This window comes from Ambystoma mexicanum, chromosome 7p (genome assembly GCF_040938575.1).
Source record: "Ambystoma mexicanum isolate Mex_15411 chromosome 7p, UKY_AmexF1_1, whole genome shotgun sequence".
NCBI lineage: Eukaryota > Metazoa > Chordata > Amphibia > Caudata > Ambystomatidae > Ambystoma > Ambystoma mexicanum.
The window spans coordinates 532,276,606-532,296,156 of NC_090939.1; the positions used below are offsets into that span (position 1 = coordinate 532,276,606).

The following is a 19,551-nucleotide window of genomic DNA, read 5'->3' on the forward strand; positions in this document are numbered from 1 at the left end:
CTGAAAATCAACCTTCCTTCCAGTTTGAGGTTGTATTCCACGCTGGAAGGAAACACCCTGAAATTCTTTACCAATCAAAAATCAGACATTCCCACTCCTATAGTCCAGAAAGATGTGAAATCAGCTCAGATTCTGGCTGAACTTCAGCAAATTGGAGAGCAGTTGTTAATCCCTGTTCAGTTAAATGAAGGGAAGGACTCTGTTCTCATCCGAGTGTGTGTGAACAACGGTAAGAGCTTCATCAGCGAAACCATGTTCCGCTAACTCCCAAAATATCCAGCTATTCCCACATTTAGACTGATAGGCAAGTGGTAAATAGGATCTGGAAGCACCAAATTCCAAACATCTCCTGCCAAGCAGGTGTATGCTCAAAATCTCCATAGGCAACAAAAGCATAGTTCATAATTGTTGGGTCGTGCGAGACGTTACTGCCGCCTTTTACTTAGGCAGTGACATTCTCAATCGCTTTGCCATTAGTTTGGACCTAATAAACTTCAAAGCTTGGTCCCGATTAGCGGATAATCCCATGGGCTTTGATGATCCAGAGAAAGCATTTAGGTAAGCTCAATTGCTACCTTATGCCGTTGAAATTCAGATTGGAGAGGAGGTCACCATCCCAGAAAGGACCAGACAATTTTCCCTGGAAGTGAAAGTTAAGAGGACAGAAATTGAAAAACCCTGATGCTTATGTTTATCTAAATGTTTCTCTCCAACATCAAGGGTTGGGGGTAAACCCAACACCATTAGTCAACATAGAACATGACACCATTCCAATAGAGGTGGATAACAGCGACTTAAAGAGTATCACTCTAGCCGCAGACACCATTATTGGAATGGTGGTTGATGACCGACATTTTTCCATTGATTTAGGAAATGAACTGTTAGGACCAATCCCCAAGGACTGTTTTGACAGTGATGACAACACAACGCCAGACAGGATCTTTACCCTGCATGAGGGGAACTTCCTGGTGTACACTTCCTGCCCTTATGGTAAGGAAGATGTGACTTGTGACTTCAGGAGGGATGAGGTGATTTTCCAGGTCCATGAGGGCTGCCTTTCCCACCTGAAGCCACCAGTCCAAATCAGCACTCTGACCAGGGACTTCTCCACCCAGCTGGAGGAGGCCGCTGAGATAGTGAAACCAGAAGTCTTTCCAGGCTTCAGGCAGATGGTTGAAGAGAGAGTCAACTTAGCTGTTGCCTGTGAGACTCTGGAGCAGAAGCAAAAGTTGAGACACGTTTTCTTGGATTTTTAAGATCTCTTTGCGGTGGACTCATATGACTGTGGCCGCACCGACATCCACACAACAACAATTCCCATGGACCCTGGTATGACTCCAGTGTTTGCGAAGCAATATCGCTTGCCTCTCGCATCAATGGAGTCCCTTACTGAAATAATTAAAAACCTTGAGTCCTGTGGGATAATCCGTCCAATCCACAGCACATTCAATAATCCGGTGCGGGGGATATTGAAACCAAACGGCCAGTGGAGACTCTGCGCCGACCTTAGGGAGCTCAACAAACGGGTCCATACTTCCCGATGGCCTCTTCCCTACATTGACCAAGGGCTGGTCCAGGTCCAGGGGTCACAGGTATTCACTGCAATAGACCTGACCAATAGATACTGGACTGTACCTGTCAGTAGGGAGGACCAATACAAGCTGGCTTTTACCTTTGGGGCCAGCAGTACACCTGGACCCGAACTCCCTTCGGATACCTCAACTCCGGCAATGAGTTCAACATTTTTCTACATAAGGCCATGCCCGACCTGGGTGAAAGGGGTAACCTGGCTTATGTAGATGATGTCCTCATCAAAAGCTCAACTTTTGGAGGAACACATAGCGGAGATCCATTATGTTCTGACTCAGTTGAGGGCAGCCGGAGCAAAACATTCCTTCCAGAAAGCACAGTGGTGTAGAACCCGTGTTAATTTCTTGGGGCATGAGATTACTCCTCAGGGTCTCTGTCCCCAGGAAAAGTGGAAGCCCTCCAGAAACTAAAGGACCCCACAACTCTGCTGGAACTAAGGAGCCTCCTTGGACTGACTTATTACAGTAGAAAGTTCATTGAGGGCTACACAGAGATCACCACACCCCTGATTCATCTTTTGATGGGGGAGGTCAAGTGGGAATGGGGTCTATAACAAACTGAGGCAGTAAGACAACTCAAAAGAAGCCTCTCACAAGTGCCGTGCCTAGCTTACCCTGTCAGAATCAAGGAATTCTTATTGGAGACAGGGTTCTCTAATAGGTGCTTGACTGCAGTATTATACCAAAAGCATGACAACGTCAATAAAGTAATCTCCTATGCAAGCAAAATTTATCCTCTGTGGAGGAAAAATTCAACGATTGTGAGAAGGCACTCCTGGCAACATTGTGGGCATTGAAGAATTACCGCCCGTTTATCCAGGGGGAGTACATCATAGTGGAGACTCCACACAAGCCTCTCCAATATCTCCAAAGTGACAGAATCCGGGCCGGAAATGTGAGTAATTCCCAAATTACTTCCTGGATTCTGCCAATGCAAGGCTTTCCTGTGGAGGTCAGATATGGCCAAAACAAGAAGAGTCCCCTCGCGCAAGGTCTGGCTGACTTGCATGATTGTGCCAGAGAAAACTGGCTCGAGGACGAAAGTCGAAAAATCAAGGACAACATGGAGGCATACCTCAATTCCCCACACAAGTCTTTGAAGAAGACAAGTGTGAGGGAATTCTCATTGTCTATGTGGATGGATGCTCTTACCATGTTGACAACAACGGGGAAAAATAATTTGTGGCCGGCGTAGAGAATGCCTGGATGAATGAATCCCCAGAACCCTCCGCTGGGTACAAGATCGGTCCCCGAAGTAGTCAAGTGGCAGAGTTGATGGCTGTGCATCAAGCCATCCTCACTGCTGTCCAACATCAACTCCACGAACTTGTCATAATCACAGATTCAGATTATGTACGGAATGGGTTCGTGGAGCACCTGGCTAATTGGAAAACCAGAGGCATGCTATGTGCTAATAACAAACCCTTGAAACAGTTGGGGAAGGTAATTCAAAATATTGATGATCTGGTCACCTTGAATGGGATGACCATTTACTGGAAAAAGATCAAGGGTCATTCCACAGTAGAGGGACCAGTCAAAACTGGAAATGACTTAGCTGATCAGCTGGCCAAAACTGGGGCCATCCAAGGGAATCTAATAGAGATCGAGTCCCTGTTGGAGGAAATCCAGGTCACTGCTATCACTAGGTCCCAGACAAATGCTCACAATGATCTTTCAACTGCACAATGGAGTAAGGAGACCCCAAATGCTGATTTGATTACGGCTCAAAAAGGGGATCCGATAATTGGTAAGTTGTATCAACACATTGAGGACCCTGAGAACTTTCCCCTGTCGGATATCAATTACATTGGGAAAGAGGACCTCAGAGTGTTGATGAAATGTCCAAAAATTTTCCGAATCCAAGACGGGTTGTTGGTGAGGAAATCCCTAGCTGGCCATGATCAGTGGGTGGTTCTTCCTCATTCCGAAGACTGATGTTAAGTCACGCCCATGATGCGGCCACAGCCGGTCATAGGGGGTTTCATACAACACTTGAAATCTTAAGAGAGGTTGCATACTGGCCACACATGGGGCAGGTCCTCGACCAATACCTGAAGGGGTGTCTTGTGTGTGCACAATTTCAGCCAACATCCCTCACACACCGTGACCCTCTCCAATAGAGGGGGATGACACTGCCATGGTCAGATTTGCAAGTAGATTTTATCAGGCCCGTGATTCGCTCCTCTAGTTGGAATAAGTACATGTTGACCGTGACAGGCTTATTTACTAAATGGGTGGAATGTCTCCCGGCCCCAAACTGCAAGGCAGAAACAGCAGCTGCCCTCATGATCAACCACATTTTTTCGCTTTTTGTACTACCCCAAAGGATGGAGTCAGACAGAGGTAGCGATTTCACCAGCGAAGTAAAGAAAAAGATGTGGGAGATACTTGGGGTTAATATAGCTACATATTACTTACCGGCGAGCCTCTAGTGGTGCAGTGGAACGACACAACAAAACCATTGTGAGCATATTAAAAAAAAATGTGGCAGATTTGGGGCCAAGTTGGGATATTCGATTACCTCTTGTCCTAATGGCCATCAGATCTACCCCTTCATCTGCATCTTAAATGTCACTGTTTGAGCTGATGACTGGACGCAGGATGGTGCTTCCTGAGCATCTGCTCTATAGAACCCAAGACCAGACGTTGATCAATGCCACAATACATGAGTATGTTGAAAATTTAAGAAAACACCTTCAACATGCTTTTGCCTATGCTCAGCGAAATCTAGAAAGATCAGCCGACAGCATGAAGACCCACTATGACTTAAAGACTACCAGGAAAGAATACAATGTAGAAGACTGGATTTATCTATACAATTTCCAAAGGAACCAGGCCAAACTGTGGAAATTTCTGCCTACCTGGAAGGGACCTTTTGAAATTGAAGACAAGATCTCACCAGTCGCCTACTAGATCCGCATCACCAAAGGCAGTTTGGCAGAAGGGGAAGACAAGTGGGTCCATATTAATCAGCTACAGTGTTGCCATCCTAGGCACACTCTGCAGCAACTGGAGGAGTCTTCTGGAACCCCAGAGGGGGCCACAGCAGAACCATAAAAATTCCAACCTCTAAAATATTCCACATATAGTTTATAAAATACAATAATGCAAAGGTCGCCTGATTTATAAAATGTATATGTCCGCCCCACTACATAAATAGTGGTGGGGAAATGTCTGCAAATATGTTTTTGCTTTGTCATCCTAGGCGAGAGAGAGAGAGAGAGAGAGAAAAAGAGAGAGAGAGATAAACCATGGAGACTGTCCAAGGAAAATAACCAAGGGACCGGGAGCAAAGATCCGAGGGGCCCGGAGTATCGCTCAATACTCCTATCAGGACTGGCGAGGAGAACCAAGCGATCCACCCCTGATGGAGGAAAAGATGCTGAACTTTGCCATTTGTGGAATCCGGAGAGATGAGGCTGACATCCCGGTCTTGCGAATTTCCATTGATGGAAGATCAAAGGCCTTCGCAAGAGGGGGGCTTGTGTAATGTCTTAACCCACTAATCCAAGCCCTGCAACATCACTGAGCATTGCTGGCAGCAGAAACATCATAATGGTGTCATGCTGCTTGCCTGAAATTACCAGAAAGTGTGCAGTGAAAAACCTGAAAAATAGGCCACCATCTACTGTGCCTATGTCAGTGGTAACACAGGAGACCACTGCCAAAACCCACCATTGGGCTAACCACAAAGTAGCCTGAAATCACTTGAAAAAGCAATGTTGATTGCCAAAGAGAAACACAGAGCTGCTTTAAAAATCAGTTTTTATTTGGAGTCAAATTTGCAAAAACGATGGCTCACAAACCACCTAAAAAGATTCAACCTCCTTGTTGGGGGTCAACATCATTCTCCTTCTGGAGTCTACATAAATATAAGGTCCACAGAAGTGTATCTATATCTGAACAAAGTATACTTTTGAGGATTGCTTGCTGGAAGAAATCTGTCATAAATGGGTGTAATACCGTTACTCACCTCTACCAGAAGCCGGCATTTTAAAACCATTTTGTGTAAAGTGTAGATTGAGCCCAGACTATGCCAAAGAAAGACTTGCTAAGAGGTGGATACAATTTAAAACTATATTCTGAAAAGGCTTGAAGCAAGAGACTGTTTAATGTATGTGTTAAAAATGTGGTTATATTATAAGGAAAGACAATTTTTAGACATTGGGTTAAGAGTTAAAAGTTTCCCACACTGTGGTCAAACAAATTCTACACCTTCTCCCTGGACATAGGGGATTTCTGCCTGCCCTTGGCTAAGTGATTGACAGGCTGGTGCCAAAAGGAACTGGGAGTGGCACTCTGGCCTGTAGCTCTCGGTGCAGACAAAGGAATCCTTGGCCTGAATAGAAAATGCTAATTCGGGTCTGACTGACCACAAACTGCTAGCAGGAAGGAGAGACATGTGAACTCTGAGTCAGCCCAGACCTTGGGGGACAAACCATTGTGTGGATTCAGAAAGCACAGCACATGTATGTTTTAGAAAATGCTTATAACAAATTGCACTAAATGGACAAAAATGTGAAACTTTGAGATTGTTAAAATGAAAAATGCACTCACAGTTTAAGACTAAGCTGGACTCCGTGCGATGTTCTGACATCAAACCCCAGAATTATTCATATTGTAGCTACTATGTTTATGCCAGAAACCTGAAAAACTACAGAATTGTGCTCAGATGTGGTGTGCATGCATATCTAAAAATTGGTGCGGAAATAATATTGAGATACCCACCAAAAGTGCAAAAAGTGGTCATTTCCGAAATCAAGCTCTTAGGAAGATGAGAGTTGAACAGAAATGTACCTTAGTTAATCTGTCATGTGATTTATGTAATATTAACAAGTTGTGTATATTGTAAATATGTGTTTTATGAAAAATAAGATATGCTGTACAGGGACCAAGGGAGTGTTTTTCCCCAAGCCATAAAGATGACACAGGATGACACGCTGATCCTTTCTCCAAACAGGGGACAGGGAATCCTCCAACCTATCAGATCCTTAGAGAGTTGGGCATTGTAGAATCAGTCTCCCCACCTACTTGGGAAATACATAAATAGAGACTGCTGAGGACAGATAAGACTCACACTTTTCCACTACTCAACTGATTTCTTGGTGAGGCACCCTGCAAAAAGATCCAGACCAGATCTAGACAATATCCAGACAGAGACTCTCAAACCAAACTCTAGAACCTTGAAGCAAAGAGGCCTAACTCACAAGCTGAATCTTTTTCAGAGGCCTTCAGAATCTTTTGCAACCTGATTCTAACCCCTAAACTTCAAAAGGGCTCTCACATTCAACACCCAGGCTGTGCTGTTTTGCTATTCTAGCCAAGAACCCTGTGCTAGAACCAAGATCCACACCAGAAAGCAGAGCTGTATCCAGAACTCGTCGGATCCAGTCCAAGAGACCGTGCAGACCGCAGTGCAGTGCTGAGACCAGAACCCATCCGGTGGCGAGAGAATCCTAACCAAACCCTTGACCAGATCTTTGACGGGGCCTATTCCATTCCATTTCAAAGGTAGGAGTGAGTATCCAGTCTAGAACTGTACATAACCAATTCCTTAGCTTAAAGTAATACTATTCCATCCATTTCAATCGGTCCAGAACTAAATTACAGAACCTCTGTTGTCTATCCTTAATTCTTTTCTCCTCCACATAATTCTTGATAATTGTAGCAATAATCATCTTTGCGCTGATATTTTCTGAAGAGGGACACCTGTTTTGACGGACAGAGATCGGGAGCGGAGGCGCCACTGTTCTGGTGGCTGCCCGTTGAGGGTATTTCTTCTTCATAGTTCCTTAATATAAGTCTATCTTTGTTGGTAAATATTTAAAGCGCATCTGTCATTTTTGAAATCTTGACTCTGTTTCTCAAAAATCTACCTTCACAAAATCCTCTGTAACTTTGGAACCATATGTCCTAGAGACGGAATTTAACAGTCATTTTGAAGCTAGGATCCTAGGCTTTCCAACAAACCCAATTAATTATAGTTTTTCTTGCGATCATAGTTTATAGTTTAATTGCGTTTCCCGGATGCGGAAAAATTGCTGCAAATTGCAAATTAGCTCCATTTCACCACATGTCAGAATAGCTGTTTCTTGTTTGCAACTGCTGAATTTCGTTTTCAATCTGATAATCATTCATGAATCATTGCTAGTGTTCACCTGAACCAATCCAAAGTAACTCCCACTAGTGCTGAATCCCATTTAGCGAATGAAAGTCATTTGTTAGCATTTTTCCCATTCATTGCAATCACATTCAAAAGCATTTTTGACCTGTTTTAAAATCATACCTGTTTTCTCTAAGATTGCTGGAGGAACTCGGATTGAACTGCATTATTGATTGTATTCCTGAAACCTGTGTGCCCTCATTTCCATCTCTTCATATTGCATAGGGGTGGGGGAGTGAGTTGTCACAGGGGAAAAAGTGATTATATTGTCTTTTGATTGAAACCATATCAAGTTTATTTCTGTGTTGCATTCTTTCCCATCATTGCATTTCCTTGAATCATACAAGTATTCTCTGCTACCTTATCCTTTCTATTCCTACTCCTAAGTGATTAAAGAGATTGTTGATATTGTAGTATTACTCATTGCTGATCACCGTTCATATTCATAAGTGTACTATTCCGATATCATTCTATTCATAAAAGTGTGATATATATATTTTTCAATTCTTCAAATAAACCTACTTGTTGGCTCCCTGACGTCGGGGAGATTCAAAGAGAGGGGCGTTATATAAGGGTTCATAGTCCAGATTTAAAGAACTTTGACATAAAAATACATAAATAAGGGCTTCTATTGGGCATCCCATACTAAGCCTTGACTTGGTTGGAGTGCCGGATTGAAGTCACTTAAATTGCAGAACTGCCTAAAGACTTTTTGCACTACCTGCTCCCTTCCCTATTCTAGGTTGTGGACCAATTTTGTGCATTTAACCCTTTAGGCCACTTGGTCTTGCATACATGTAATTTAATAGGATTGTGGTGGCTTGTTAGTATTACTGTGATTATTACTGTGTCTTGAATTTCAAAGGCCGTGAATAAATGTATTTCTATTTTTAATATATACTCCTGCCTGGACATGATTTGTAAGTGTCCTTTACTCTGTGTTTTCATTGAGGTCCTTCAGTCACCCTCACCCCTCCTGAGACCTAGTCTTGACCGCCGCCAAGCTACCTTGATTGGTCTGGCTTGTCCAGAAGGTTACCCTGTTCCAAGAACCTAGGCTGGCCTCCTGAACCTCTGCCCACCAGGTCAAAGCTGAGCAATCCATCTTAACAGTTGTCACCCTTCAACCATACATATACAATTTTGAGGACAGTGATCTACAGAGGAATTGGAAGGGCCAACTTGCTGTCTGGATACATACATGTTCACTGTGTTACATAACTGCAATACTACTGAAAATTACCCAATATTTGAACATTATGCAGGCCACATCATCCTTGCAATGCCAGCATTTAACAATAAAAACAGGCTCATCCTCTTCTGAAATTATTTCCAGCAAATAATTGGGCAATAGGCTACCTAGATGTCTCTCCAACAGAGCCATGGAGTGGGTGCAGTGGTGCATCAAACCAGAAATGGGCATGAAAGTTGATGATTCCAAAGGGCTATCAATGGGGCAATAAGTAAGGGGAAACGTGTAAGAATAAAGAATCTGGATGACGGGGGTTCATTGATAGGGCAGTCTAGGAGAAGAGCGTGGTAATTAGCTGGTGGTGACATCTCTGGTACAACCTTTGCTACAATATCAACCTCCTGATACTCATCAACATACTTAATTTCAAGTTCCAAAGTGAGAACAGGTGTTCATTATGGGTGAGATGCCACTAAGCTGTCCTTTGGTCTGACAGTTCAGAAAATGTTTGTTGCATAATGAGTGGTGGGTGGCAGTGGTGCAGTTTTGGTCAACTAGGAAGTGATGGTTCCTCAGGCAGTTTACAGTTGACAACTTCTTGGCCTTTCGGAAAACCGAGACCAACCTGATCACCCTGCAGTAAAGGGTGCACATCAATATTGCATTGTCACTGCCATCACACTCAAAGGTGCAGGCAGGCACCTACATTTACAGTGTGAGGTTACCAAACTGCGTGTGGCTTTGCACTGTTCCAGCCCTTGTCCATGCATCGCGTTCCATTGCTATCTGTTGCCTGGCAGTTGTGAGGATCACATTGAGGACCTGATGTAATGCCCTTGACTGTGATGACTGGGAGAACCCAGAGGGTATGCCACTGTTTCTCTGAAAAGAGCCGATGGCAAGGAAATGCAAGGCAATCGCACGTTTTAATGATGTACGCAAATATGCTTTATGTACAGCACTTATGTATAAGCACTATATAAATAACAAATCATTATTATTAACGATGAGTGTAAGGCATATCCTAGCATTGTTGGTGAGCGAGACCCTCCTACAACTGTGGTGTCATCCCAAGGATTATGTGGGGTGGGAAATGGTACCTCTGGGGGTACCTGCTTAGTTGCCATGACTTTGTAATAGCATGATTCCCAGTGGATTGGCCATTTTGGAGATGTTTATGTTCTGAAATGTGGTGGTCTTTTATGCTGTGAGGTCTTTTGTGATTGGGTTACCATTAGTCTGTGTTTTCTCTGGACGCACCAGTTTCCCTCTTTTATGGTCCACTTGCTCCCCTATTCGTTTGGAGCAAATCCAGATGGACATTATTTGAAGCACTGGTTTTGAGAATCAGAGATTTGGAGAATCTGTGCCATTATTTAGTGGAAACCCGCCTCGTGCATGTTTGGATTATGCATTTACACTCTTCAAGCCAACTTGGAGCATCGTTGCACACATTTTGGACTCCTTTTAAAAACTGGTGCATCTCCGAGATGTGCACTTTTGTGAATGTGGTTCATCTATTTCTGGTCCATTTAGGGTACATCTCTGATTTGCACCCTTTTTCTCTTTTGAGAATCTCTCCGTAAGCGTGTGTGGTCAAATCCACAACAAGCACAGAAACAGAATTACCACAGGATCATCGGTTTTAAATAGCTATATTATATCATATATTATTATTTTACTTTCTAAACCATTTAAACACAACAATATTAGAAATTAAATTTTAACAAGAAAATGAAAAGAATAATTACCACTTGGATGTCTGGAGAGCGGCGTTATGAGGTAAGTGAAAATGCCTGTCAAATGGGGCAAGCTTGCATACAAAATCCGGATTGTAGAAAATGCATGCAAGTACAATGTGATCATGAATAGAATGCAGCACTAAATATATGCACATTTTTCTGATAAGAGTTTCCACCTAATACGTGGCAGAAATTATGCAGAAGTAACTTGGTATTTAGAGAATTGGTAGAACTTAAGTGAAAGCCACTCTTAAACTAAAATGTCATCTCCCAGGTCACCATTCATACTGCACAGGCCCTTTTGGTGACCAAAGAAGAAGCCTGTTTGGTGTTGCTGCAGGCCTACCACCTGGATACTGAGTAGAGAAAGGAAAAGAAACAGAAGGCCGGAAGTCTAACTGCAAAGAATGTCCCGTTTGGCACTAAAAAGGAAGAGTTCCTAATTTTGAATCACTTCAAACAGGCACAATAATGAACCTCTTTAACAGCATCCATAACAACTATACGTGTGCACATGTGATACCGATGGCAATTACCACTTTCCAAAAGCTGTACTGTGCTAACTTTCTATGCAACAGGCGCATTACACAATATAGTGGTGATGGCTCAGTGCATATACCGTCTGTACTGCCGAAGTTTAAAAAATAAGGACACTGCTTTGAGTACATTGGAACATGTGTATACGTGTGCAACTGTTGGACCTGCTGATGAAGTTGGGCTGGCCGTTGTGGCATGGAATAAGTGTGTGTTGTAGTTAGGGATGGACTAAAATGAACTATCATATCTGAGTCTTTGGAGTGGCAAACATGGTCAGAACATGAAACAAACCTTGATATGTCCCTCCCAGGAAGTTGTAAGAGCGGGGTTGCAATACCTTTATGGCTGAACATACGCTCTTACAAAAAGCGACAGGACAGGAAAAACACGTAGTGATTTCCAACCCAGGAACTAACACTTTTGAGTTGTAAAAAATGGACTAAGATTAAAATATGCAAATTCACTGCAGAAACACTGTTCCTGAACAAGAGTATTTGCAATAGACAAAGGAAATTCAAAACTATTACAAAACCTGGAGCTAAGAGCAAGGATACTGTAATAGCCAGGTGGAAAGCAAACCCTGTTACTATATCTAGAAAATGGGCACACAAATTAGTATTGCTTGGAAGGCAGATAAACAGACAGATCAACACCACCAAGTCTTCTGCAAACAAAGACTTCAGGCTAAAATGGTATCAGATAAAAGAGCAAAGAGCAGGAATGCCAAAACTTTAGAATGGAAAAAAAAACAACATTGAATAACAAAGGATCTGCAAGCTAGCTTCATGCTCAGAAGCAGGGAAAGCACATGCAATCCTGCAGGCTAGGAAGGGAGTGCAAAGCAACTACCCTAACCAGGGACAAACTGGAGCAAGCAAACTAACAGCCAACATACAAGGAATTGCAAATAGGTCTATGCCATATTGGGTAAGGGCCAGAATAAACATTTCATGCTAGAACACCTAGGTCCAGAAGTAGGGTGTTATTAAGTGAGTAGTTATGCAGGAGTAAAGCATAATCAGTGCACCGAATGACAGCATATAATACTCAACATTCTGAACTTAGTCTGTGAATTGCTTGAGGGGAGGCAAGATTGTAGCAATCATAAGGAATTGTGGAATGAAGTTTGGCTTTGTATTTTTTTTTGTTTCAATGTTTATCATATTTTGAATAAAGTATAGCTACTCACCTTTGAAGGATTATTCCTAAAAATACTGATATTTTGTTTTTTCCAGGGGCACATGCATGTCTCTCGCTCCTGCTTCTTTCAATTATATGATATCCCGAAAATGTTTAATCTAAAAATGTTTTACTTAATTATGCATTACTTCCGTTTCAGTCTATTTTTCATTGCTTTTTGTATTCTTTCCAGTTTATCTCATTTTCTGTCATCAGATCTAGCTTGAATAAAATGGCTAGGATTTGTGTTTCATTTGTAGATGTTGTATTTAAGTGTTAATAAATTAGGACCTACTTATCTATCACGCTGTATATCTTTATATCAGGCAGCCTGGCACCTACGTACTCCTCAATGGTTACTTCCTACTAAATAATCACCAGCTGCCTCTTCTAATTTGTTTCAATTGTTGCCACCCAGATTTGGAATGCTTTGACTTTGAATATACAACTATTTTACACATTGACACAGTTTAAATCACGTTTAAAATAGCATCTACTAAATGTTCCTTTTTTCTGATTTATGTTGAGTTATTACCTTGATTGTTGCAAAATATTTCCTTTGGGTTTCCTTCACATGTTTATTTTACCATTATGTGTTGTTCGGCACTTTGGATAAAGGGGCTATGTTAATGAAATAAAATATATAATAACTAAAAAAAACGAATTAAATACATCTGTGGTACATTTTGACAAGTTTTGAGTCTTGAGAAGTGCAGGAGCTTTGTATGATGGAATCTGAAACATGCATACATGCCATAGTGCTGATAGTGAATGTTCTCAGAGAGGCAGGATTAACCAAGTAGATAGAACTGAATTCACGAAAGTACTCATTTCCAAAATGCATCCTGCAGATTGGTAGATTATTGCAAAACTGAAGGGTGATGGCTAGAACGAAGCTTGATGGATGGACGCTCATGAATAAATCATAAACACGGGCATTGCTCTAGGTAACCCCCATAATCCTTGTTATTTATCCCTCCAGCCTGGATGTGGCACTTTGTCAAACAAAGTGTGATTCTGTCCAATTAATTTAGTGCCTCCAACTCAAAATGTGTGTAACATAAACAATAAAATATTAAAAATAACTCTACACAAACAGTTATAGTTATACTGATCACAAAATAGTGGGCCATATATTCAACTGTCGCACAATCATTTTTTTCATAACTAATCTTCTTAACCACAAAAACACAATTAATACAATCAATGTAATTTACTCCTGTATATTTCTGTTGTCATGTTTCTTTTTTTTTCTTCTTTTTCAGCACACCTTATCCAATTGTAGGATGAACGACAAAAACAAGCATGTTATCAAAAAGTAGAATTTTAACTTCACTTTGGAAAATATGATTGAATTAATGTTATCGTTTATCTATATGTATCTACAACTTTATTTCATATGTGTCACTATTAAACTATTGATCTTCACCCATGTGATCATACAAATCTTTTGCCAAAGCTATGTATCTGAACTTTTGCCAACAGCTGCATAGTTGAACTCTGTCCATGTATTGCCACATATAAGGCACAGTTCGTTCAGGGTTCCCTAGCGTGCTATAAAAGGAAGAAAAAAACATACTAAGAAGAAAGATTGTTGAGAACAAGAGCTACCAATACAACGGTGATTGTTGTCCTAATTAATAAAGTCAATACATAAACCAATGTGGATGTCTTTAAAAGGGGTGCCACATGATCGATTGCTGATTGGATGAGACAACACCATACACATTAAAAGGGTGGTTTTCTCGAGCAAGATGATCGATTTGAATACCTCGCCTTGGCAGATACTTATTAGACAGTCACTGCATTTCTGGTCTTGGGGTTTTGTCAGTGCCTCTTGGGGCGGTGCACTATTAGCAAGGGTTAATTCCATTTATTGTAAACAAACGTAAAGTCAGTGGAGTCGTGATACCAATCCAACATACCTTGCTGCACGTGCTTACTCTGGTCAACACTGAAATCGCTCATGAAATACACCCACCATGTGGTTTGTGGAAGTCATACTTTAGCGTATTATAACAAAACGCAGGTGGCACGAGCTCGCCCTTTAAATATAAGGCACAAAGAACAGAAATACGAACGGATAGATTAATTGTCGGTAAAGCACATTTCTTAAGGGTGCCTTGACAGGAACGCTTGGAGACGCATTTCCCCACTACTCTTCCTGGTTGGCGTTAATTCACAGGCGTCAGAGATACCGAACAGGACACATAGATAGAGTAAGTATGAGCAGAATGCTACACTGAAGATGGACACAAGCAGTGGCTACTGGTTTTCCATTCCCACCCAAAATACCTAAAATAAAGGTGTTTTTTTTCAGGCAATTTCCTCTGTACGTCCCTTCACAGAAATACTCGAATTCCCTTTATTAAAACCACAACTAGATCACTTCCGGTGCTAAATGAAGGCCGGATATATACCTGCTGGAATGTTCGGATGACAGATGTGCTTGTCACAATAGTAAACCCGCAGTAATCCCAGAAACAGAAAAGCAGAGTATTCCATTACCGACCTTGCCGAGCTCCAGGTATTTCTTTGTGTCGCCACTGACAGAAGCCGTGGTTGCCTTCCTGACGAGTAAAGCTGCCTTGGGCCCTGGGAGCTTCAGGAGTGGGAATTGACGAACAAGGGAGCCCGTCTGAGTCAGCTTGGACTGAAACAACTGATTGATGACCACATTTTCACTGGCTGGTGAGATAAGAAATAAACAACAGCATTATATTCAATTAAACTGAAACGCCTTATTAAAATAGAAGCATCGTCTTTTTTTATTTTAAGGTTAAGAAAGGTACTTTGATATAACATTAACCACCATCCGATTAAAATAAATTCGAAAAGGGACATAATTGGAATACAAATTGTGCATAGTAAATTATTCTGCCTGGTAGAATGCACAATTGGTCAATTTCTGCTTATACACTTTTGCTTCCCTGTTCCCATGTCCATCAAAGCTCCCCTGGTACCTCTGTGCCCTGCCGCCATTCCGCACTAGTAAAACCCTGGGCATGTTTCCAATGTAGAGCTCTATGTTACATTCCAGCTATGGTTGCACTTTATTAGTCTCTTACACATATACGTAGACATTAGCAGGGAAAATGTATATATACACTATCCACTGCTTCTCCATATTAGGAGGACTCCCACTGCATGCGGAGCAAGCCTAGGTCATAACATATTTCATTACAAAAAGATCAAGCACCCAGGCTTGACCCTTGGCTGGGTGCACCACTCACTATGGGCTCCTTTCATTTCGGGGCACTGCCAGAAGCTCAGTCTGTCCCTGTTGCAGCAGATCACAGCATGTGTAGTTATGTTTAAAAAAAGTGCATTCATTGATATTGATATTGATATTTTATTTCTATCGCGCTCGTACCCAAGTGTTTTGGAGCGCGACAAGGCAAGGGAGGGGAACAGGGGAGAACAAAACAGTGATCTTACTAGGCCCAGTGACATTGAGAACGCGCAAGTGCATGGGAGAGGGGGAGGGGAAAAGTGGAAAGTGCGAGGCAGAGGAGAAACAGATAAATAACAATAAATACATAATAAAGGCAACAAACAGTGGTAGTGCAGCCAGTAATTTACAAGTGCTAGGTTTAAGGCAGCAGACAGGGTAGGTCTGATAAGTGCAGGAAGAAAAAGGGGAGGCTGTATGGGTACAGATACAGACCCCAGTGCAAGGGCTGGCCCGGAGGCAGTGTGGGAGGGTGGCGGGGTGAGCAGGTACCTGGGCCCGGAGGACAGAGGGTGGCCAGGTGCACAGTTCCAAGAGAGAACATATCAGCACGGGAGAGCGAAGGCAGAAGAAAAGAGTACGGTCTTGAGGTGCTTTGCGAACCGGAGATGCTTCTCCTCAAGTTTTAGAGTGGCAGGGAGGCTGTTCCAGAGGGAGGCCCCAGCCGAGGACAGGGATCTACCCCCAGGTTGTTTCTTTGAAAAACGACTGACCCTGATGGAGTTAGAGGTAGAGGAGCGAAGAGCTCGAGAGGGGAGGTATTTGCGGAGGGATAGCTGAAGGTATTTTGGACCCAGGCTCCAGAAAGCCTTGTGGACAATGCAGAGGGTTTTGAATTTAATCCGTGTATCGACTGGGAGCCAATGGAGAGATTTCAGAGCTGGAGAGATAGGATCCCAGGGCTTGAGTCCAAGGACAAGTCTCTCAGTCCTGTTCTGGATTAGTTGCAGAGGGCGGGGAGTAGAGGTTTAGAAAGAGGTTGTTACAATAGTCCTACAAAGAGACAACCAGAGCTTGGGATACCATGAGCTTCTGCCGGAAGGTGAGGAAAGGCAGAGTACCTCTGAGGAGGTACAGTAGGAAATTTGACTTTTTAGAGACCTCAGAGATGTGGACGGAGAAGGAAAGGATGGAGTCAAAGATGACCCTGAGGTTCTTAGCCTCGTAGATGGGGGTAGGAGGAGGGCCAAGGGAGGCTGGCCAGAGAGTGAGGCGAAAGGATGGTGAAGGTGTGCCGATGAGGAGGATCTCCGTCTTGCTGGTAGTCAGACAAAGATCATTGGTGGCACACCAATCTTGAATGGCAGTAAGGCAATCAGAGATGAGCGAGGGAGAGGAAGTGGCAGAGGGCAGCCTGAAAATGAGTTGAGTGTCACCAGCGTAGCAATGGAAATTTGAGCAGAAAGTGGCAATGCAGTGGGCGAGAGTGGCCAGGTATTGGTTGAAAAGCCAGGGAGAGAGGTTCGACCTCTGGCGAACACCATAGGTAGAGAGGAAGATAGATGAAAGGAAGGACTCAAGTTGGACCTGGGAGGATCGATCGGAGAGGAAAGAGGTCAGCCAGGCCAGAGCCTGATCAGTGATACCCAGGTTTTCACGGAGACAGTTGAGCAGGATGGTATGGCTGACCGTGTCGAAGGCAGAAGAGAGATTGAGGAGGATGAGGACAGAGGGAATGTTAGAGTCAAGGTTGGAGAGCAGATCTTCACGATTGTTCAGGAGAGCAGTTTCCGTGCTTCATGTGTATTTGAATACAAAGTATGTGTGTGTGTGTGTCTGTGTTGTGTGTATGCAAACAAGTGCACAATATGTGAATGTGTTTGTTTGGGGGGTGTAAATGATTTACATTTGGAATGTGGTGTATATTGCAGGCACAGCATCATGAACTTGATATTTAGTGGCAAAGTCAGCATACAATAGCAAAGCTTCATGAACATGATCTACAATGCCAATTCTGGCATATTGTAGGCACAACCTTATGAAAGTGGTTTGCGGTGTCAATCTTGGCATATTGTGTGCATGATATCAAAGTGATTTACAGTGGGAATGTCAGTATATAATGTTGGAAAATCATAAATGTCATGTACAGAGGCATTGTTGGCATATATTGTGTGTGTAGCATAATAAATATGATATACATTTGCAATGTTGTCAAATGTGGGCATAGATTCACACATTTTCAGAAATTTACATGTGTGCAATATCAAAATGATTTACAATGCAAATGCTGGCATACATTGCGGGTGCAGCATCATTAACCTAACACTCTACCCAAATGAAATGAATGCTGCTATATAACAGTTTCATGGACATGATTTACAGTGGCAATACTTGCATGTATTGTGGGTGCAATATCGAAGTGGATTGGAATAAGAATGTTGGCATAAATTATGGGTGGGTCTTTATCAAAGTGATATAAATAGAGAATGCTGGCACCGCTTCATGAAAGTGATTTTGATGGCAATGCTGATATATGTTATAAATGTAGAATTGTTATAAAATGCGCCATTGTCTTGTTGGTGAACTGGCGTCTATTGTATTTTGACCTGTGTTAACCCAGAGAAACACGTGTCCAATAGTTAATTAACTGCCTTTTAACACAATTGTGTCAAATTATACATTGCAGCTTTTCAGCCCCTTTTATTTAAGTTAGTTTTGATTAGGAGCATAATTCCGGACAATTATACATTCCGTAGCTTTCCCTCGCTGTCATTTGTCACTCATGGCTATTCATTGGAGATATCAATGCCATTTCACTGAAAGTATGCCCCACCCGTCATTGACTTAATTGTTTACATGCTGGTTTATCTGTCAGGAGCCACCTGTCCCCTGGCACTAAAAGACTGCCTTTGTCACTGATAAGCCACTGTAACGAATTAAAACCAGAAACACAAAAGAAAAACAGATAGTGCTTGCTGCCACTTTTGGAATTGGTAGTGAATGTGTATTTCTTTGGTCACTTTTAGTAGCCATCATTAAAACAACCTCTGTTTAGTGCAAGGCTGAGGGTTAGTTCTCTCAGAGGATTTAAACCTTTAGTTAACTATTTGAATGGGGCTTTCCGCAGAAAGCTCCTAACTCACTGATCTAATAGACCCATGATGGTCTCGGCTTCTGACGAATCTTTGTGAATTTACAGTGGCCTCTATATGTTTAAATGATGCTTCAGCTAGATTAACAAAGCCTAGCGATGCATCAAGCTCATTCATGTGCGATGCATAGGCCCCAAGATTACATACCACTCATGAGTATACTTGCACTGCTCAGGAACGGTAGGTACCCCATGGCTGCAAACTGCCAAGCTGCTGACACGCTCTAATGAAGTCAAGGGACGTACTTCTGCCATGAGAACATCATCACATGTGAAGACAAATGCACTTCTTAAGGGTAACAGGGACAGCCCATGGACGGTGTATTACGCAACTGCACCTCACACTGGGTGAATGGAATCTTTTTTTGCCTCAGGAAAAGGGCAATATTGGGCTAAGTACGACATCTATGTCGCCTGCAAAGTGCAGACACAGATGGCGTGATTGATCATGTGCCTGTGTTGGTAAAACAAAGATCACACAGGCACAATGTGATTCCTTTATATTTCTGACCTATGACCCATTGCATTTAAAGTATATATCCTATAAAATACATGCGCACAGCTTCTGGGTGCAGCCAATCAGTATTAAAGAAGGAAACCCTTCTGAAATAAAACTATGTTTAATTTGCTGGGCAGATGGCTCAATGTGCCATTTCTAGTGGTTGTGCATATTAAGTTAAGTGGCCTTTGGTGCTTCAGAAACATGTTGTAAGAATAAAGAAACAGCAATCCATGTTGTTTCCCGAACATGCCTCTTCCTCGTCCCTGTCGTTAGCGCCACATCGCTTTTCCTTGTCCCAGTACCAAATAGTAATCCATGTTCTAA

At 42.5% G+C, this 19,551-nt stretch overlaps 1 protein-coding gene across 3 annotated transcripts in view; it reads right to left on the reverse strand.

Moving 5' to 3' along the window:
- MYO16 (myosin XVI) overlaps window positions 1–19,551 on the reverse strand; it is a 3,167,675-nt gene that overhangs the window by 811,049 nt on the left and 2,337,075 nt on the right. For all 3 annotated transcript variants that reach the window (XM_069636567.1, XM_069636564.1, XM_069636566.1), the window contains exon 25: window positions 14,915–15,090. In XM_069636567.1, the coding sequence (XP_069492668.1) occupies window positions 14,915–15,090 (176 nt within the window). The remainder of the gene's footprint in view (window positions 1–14,914; window positions 15,091–19,551) is intronic.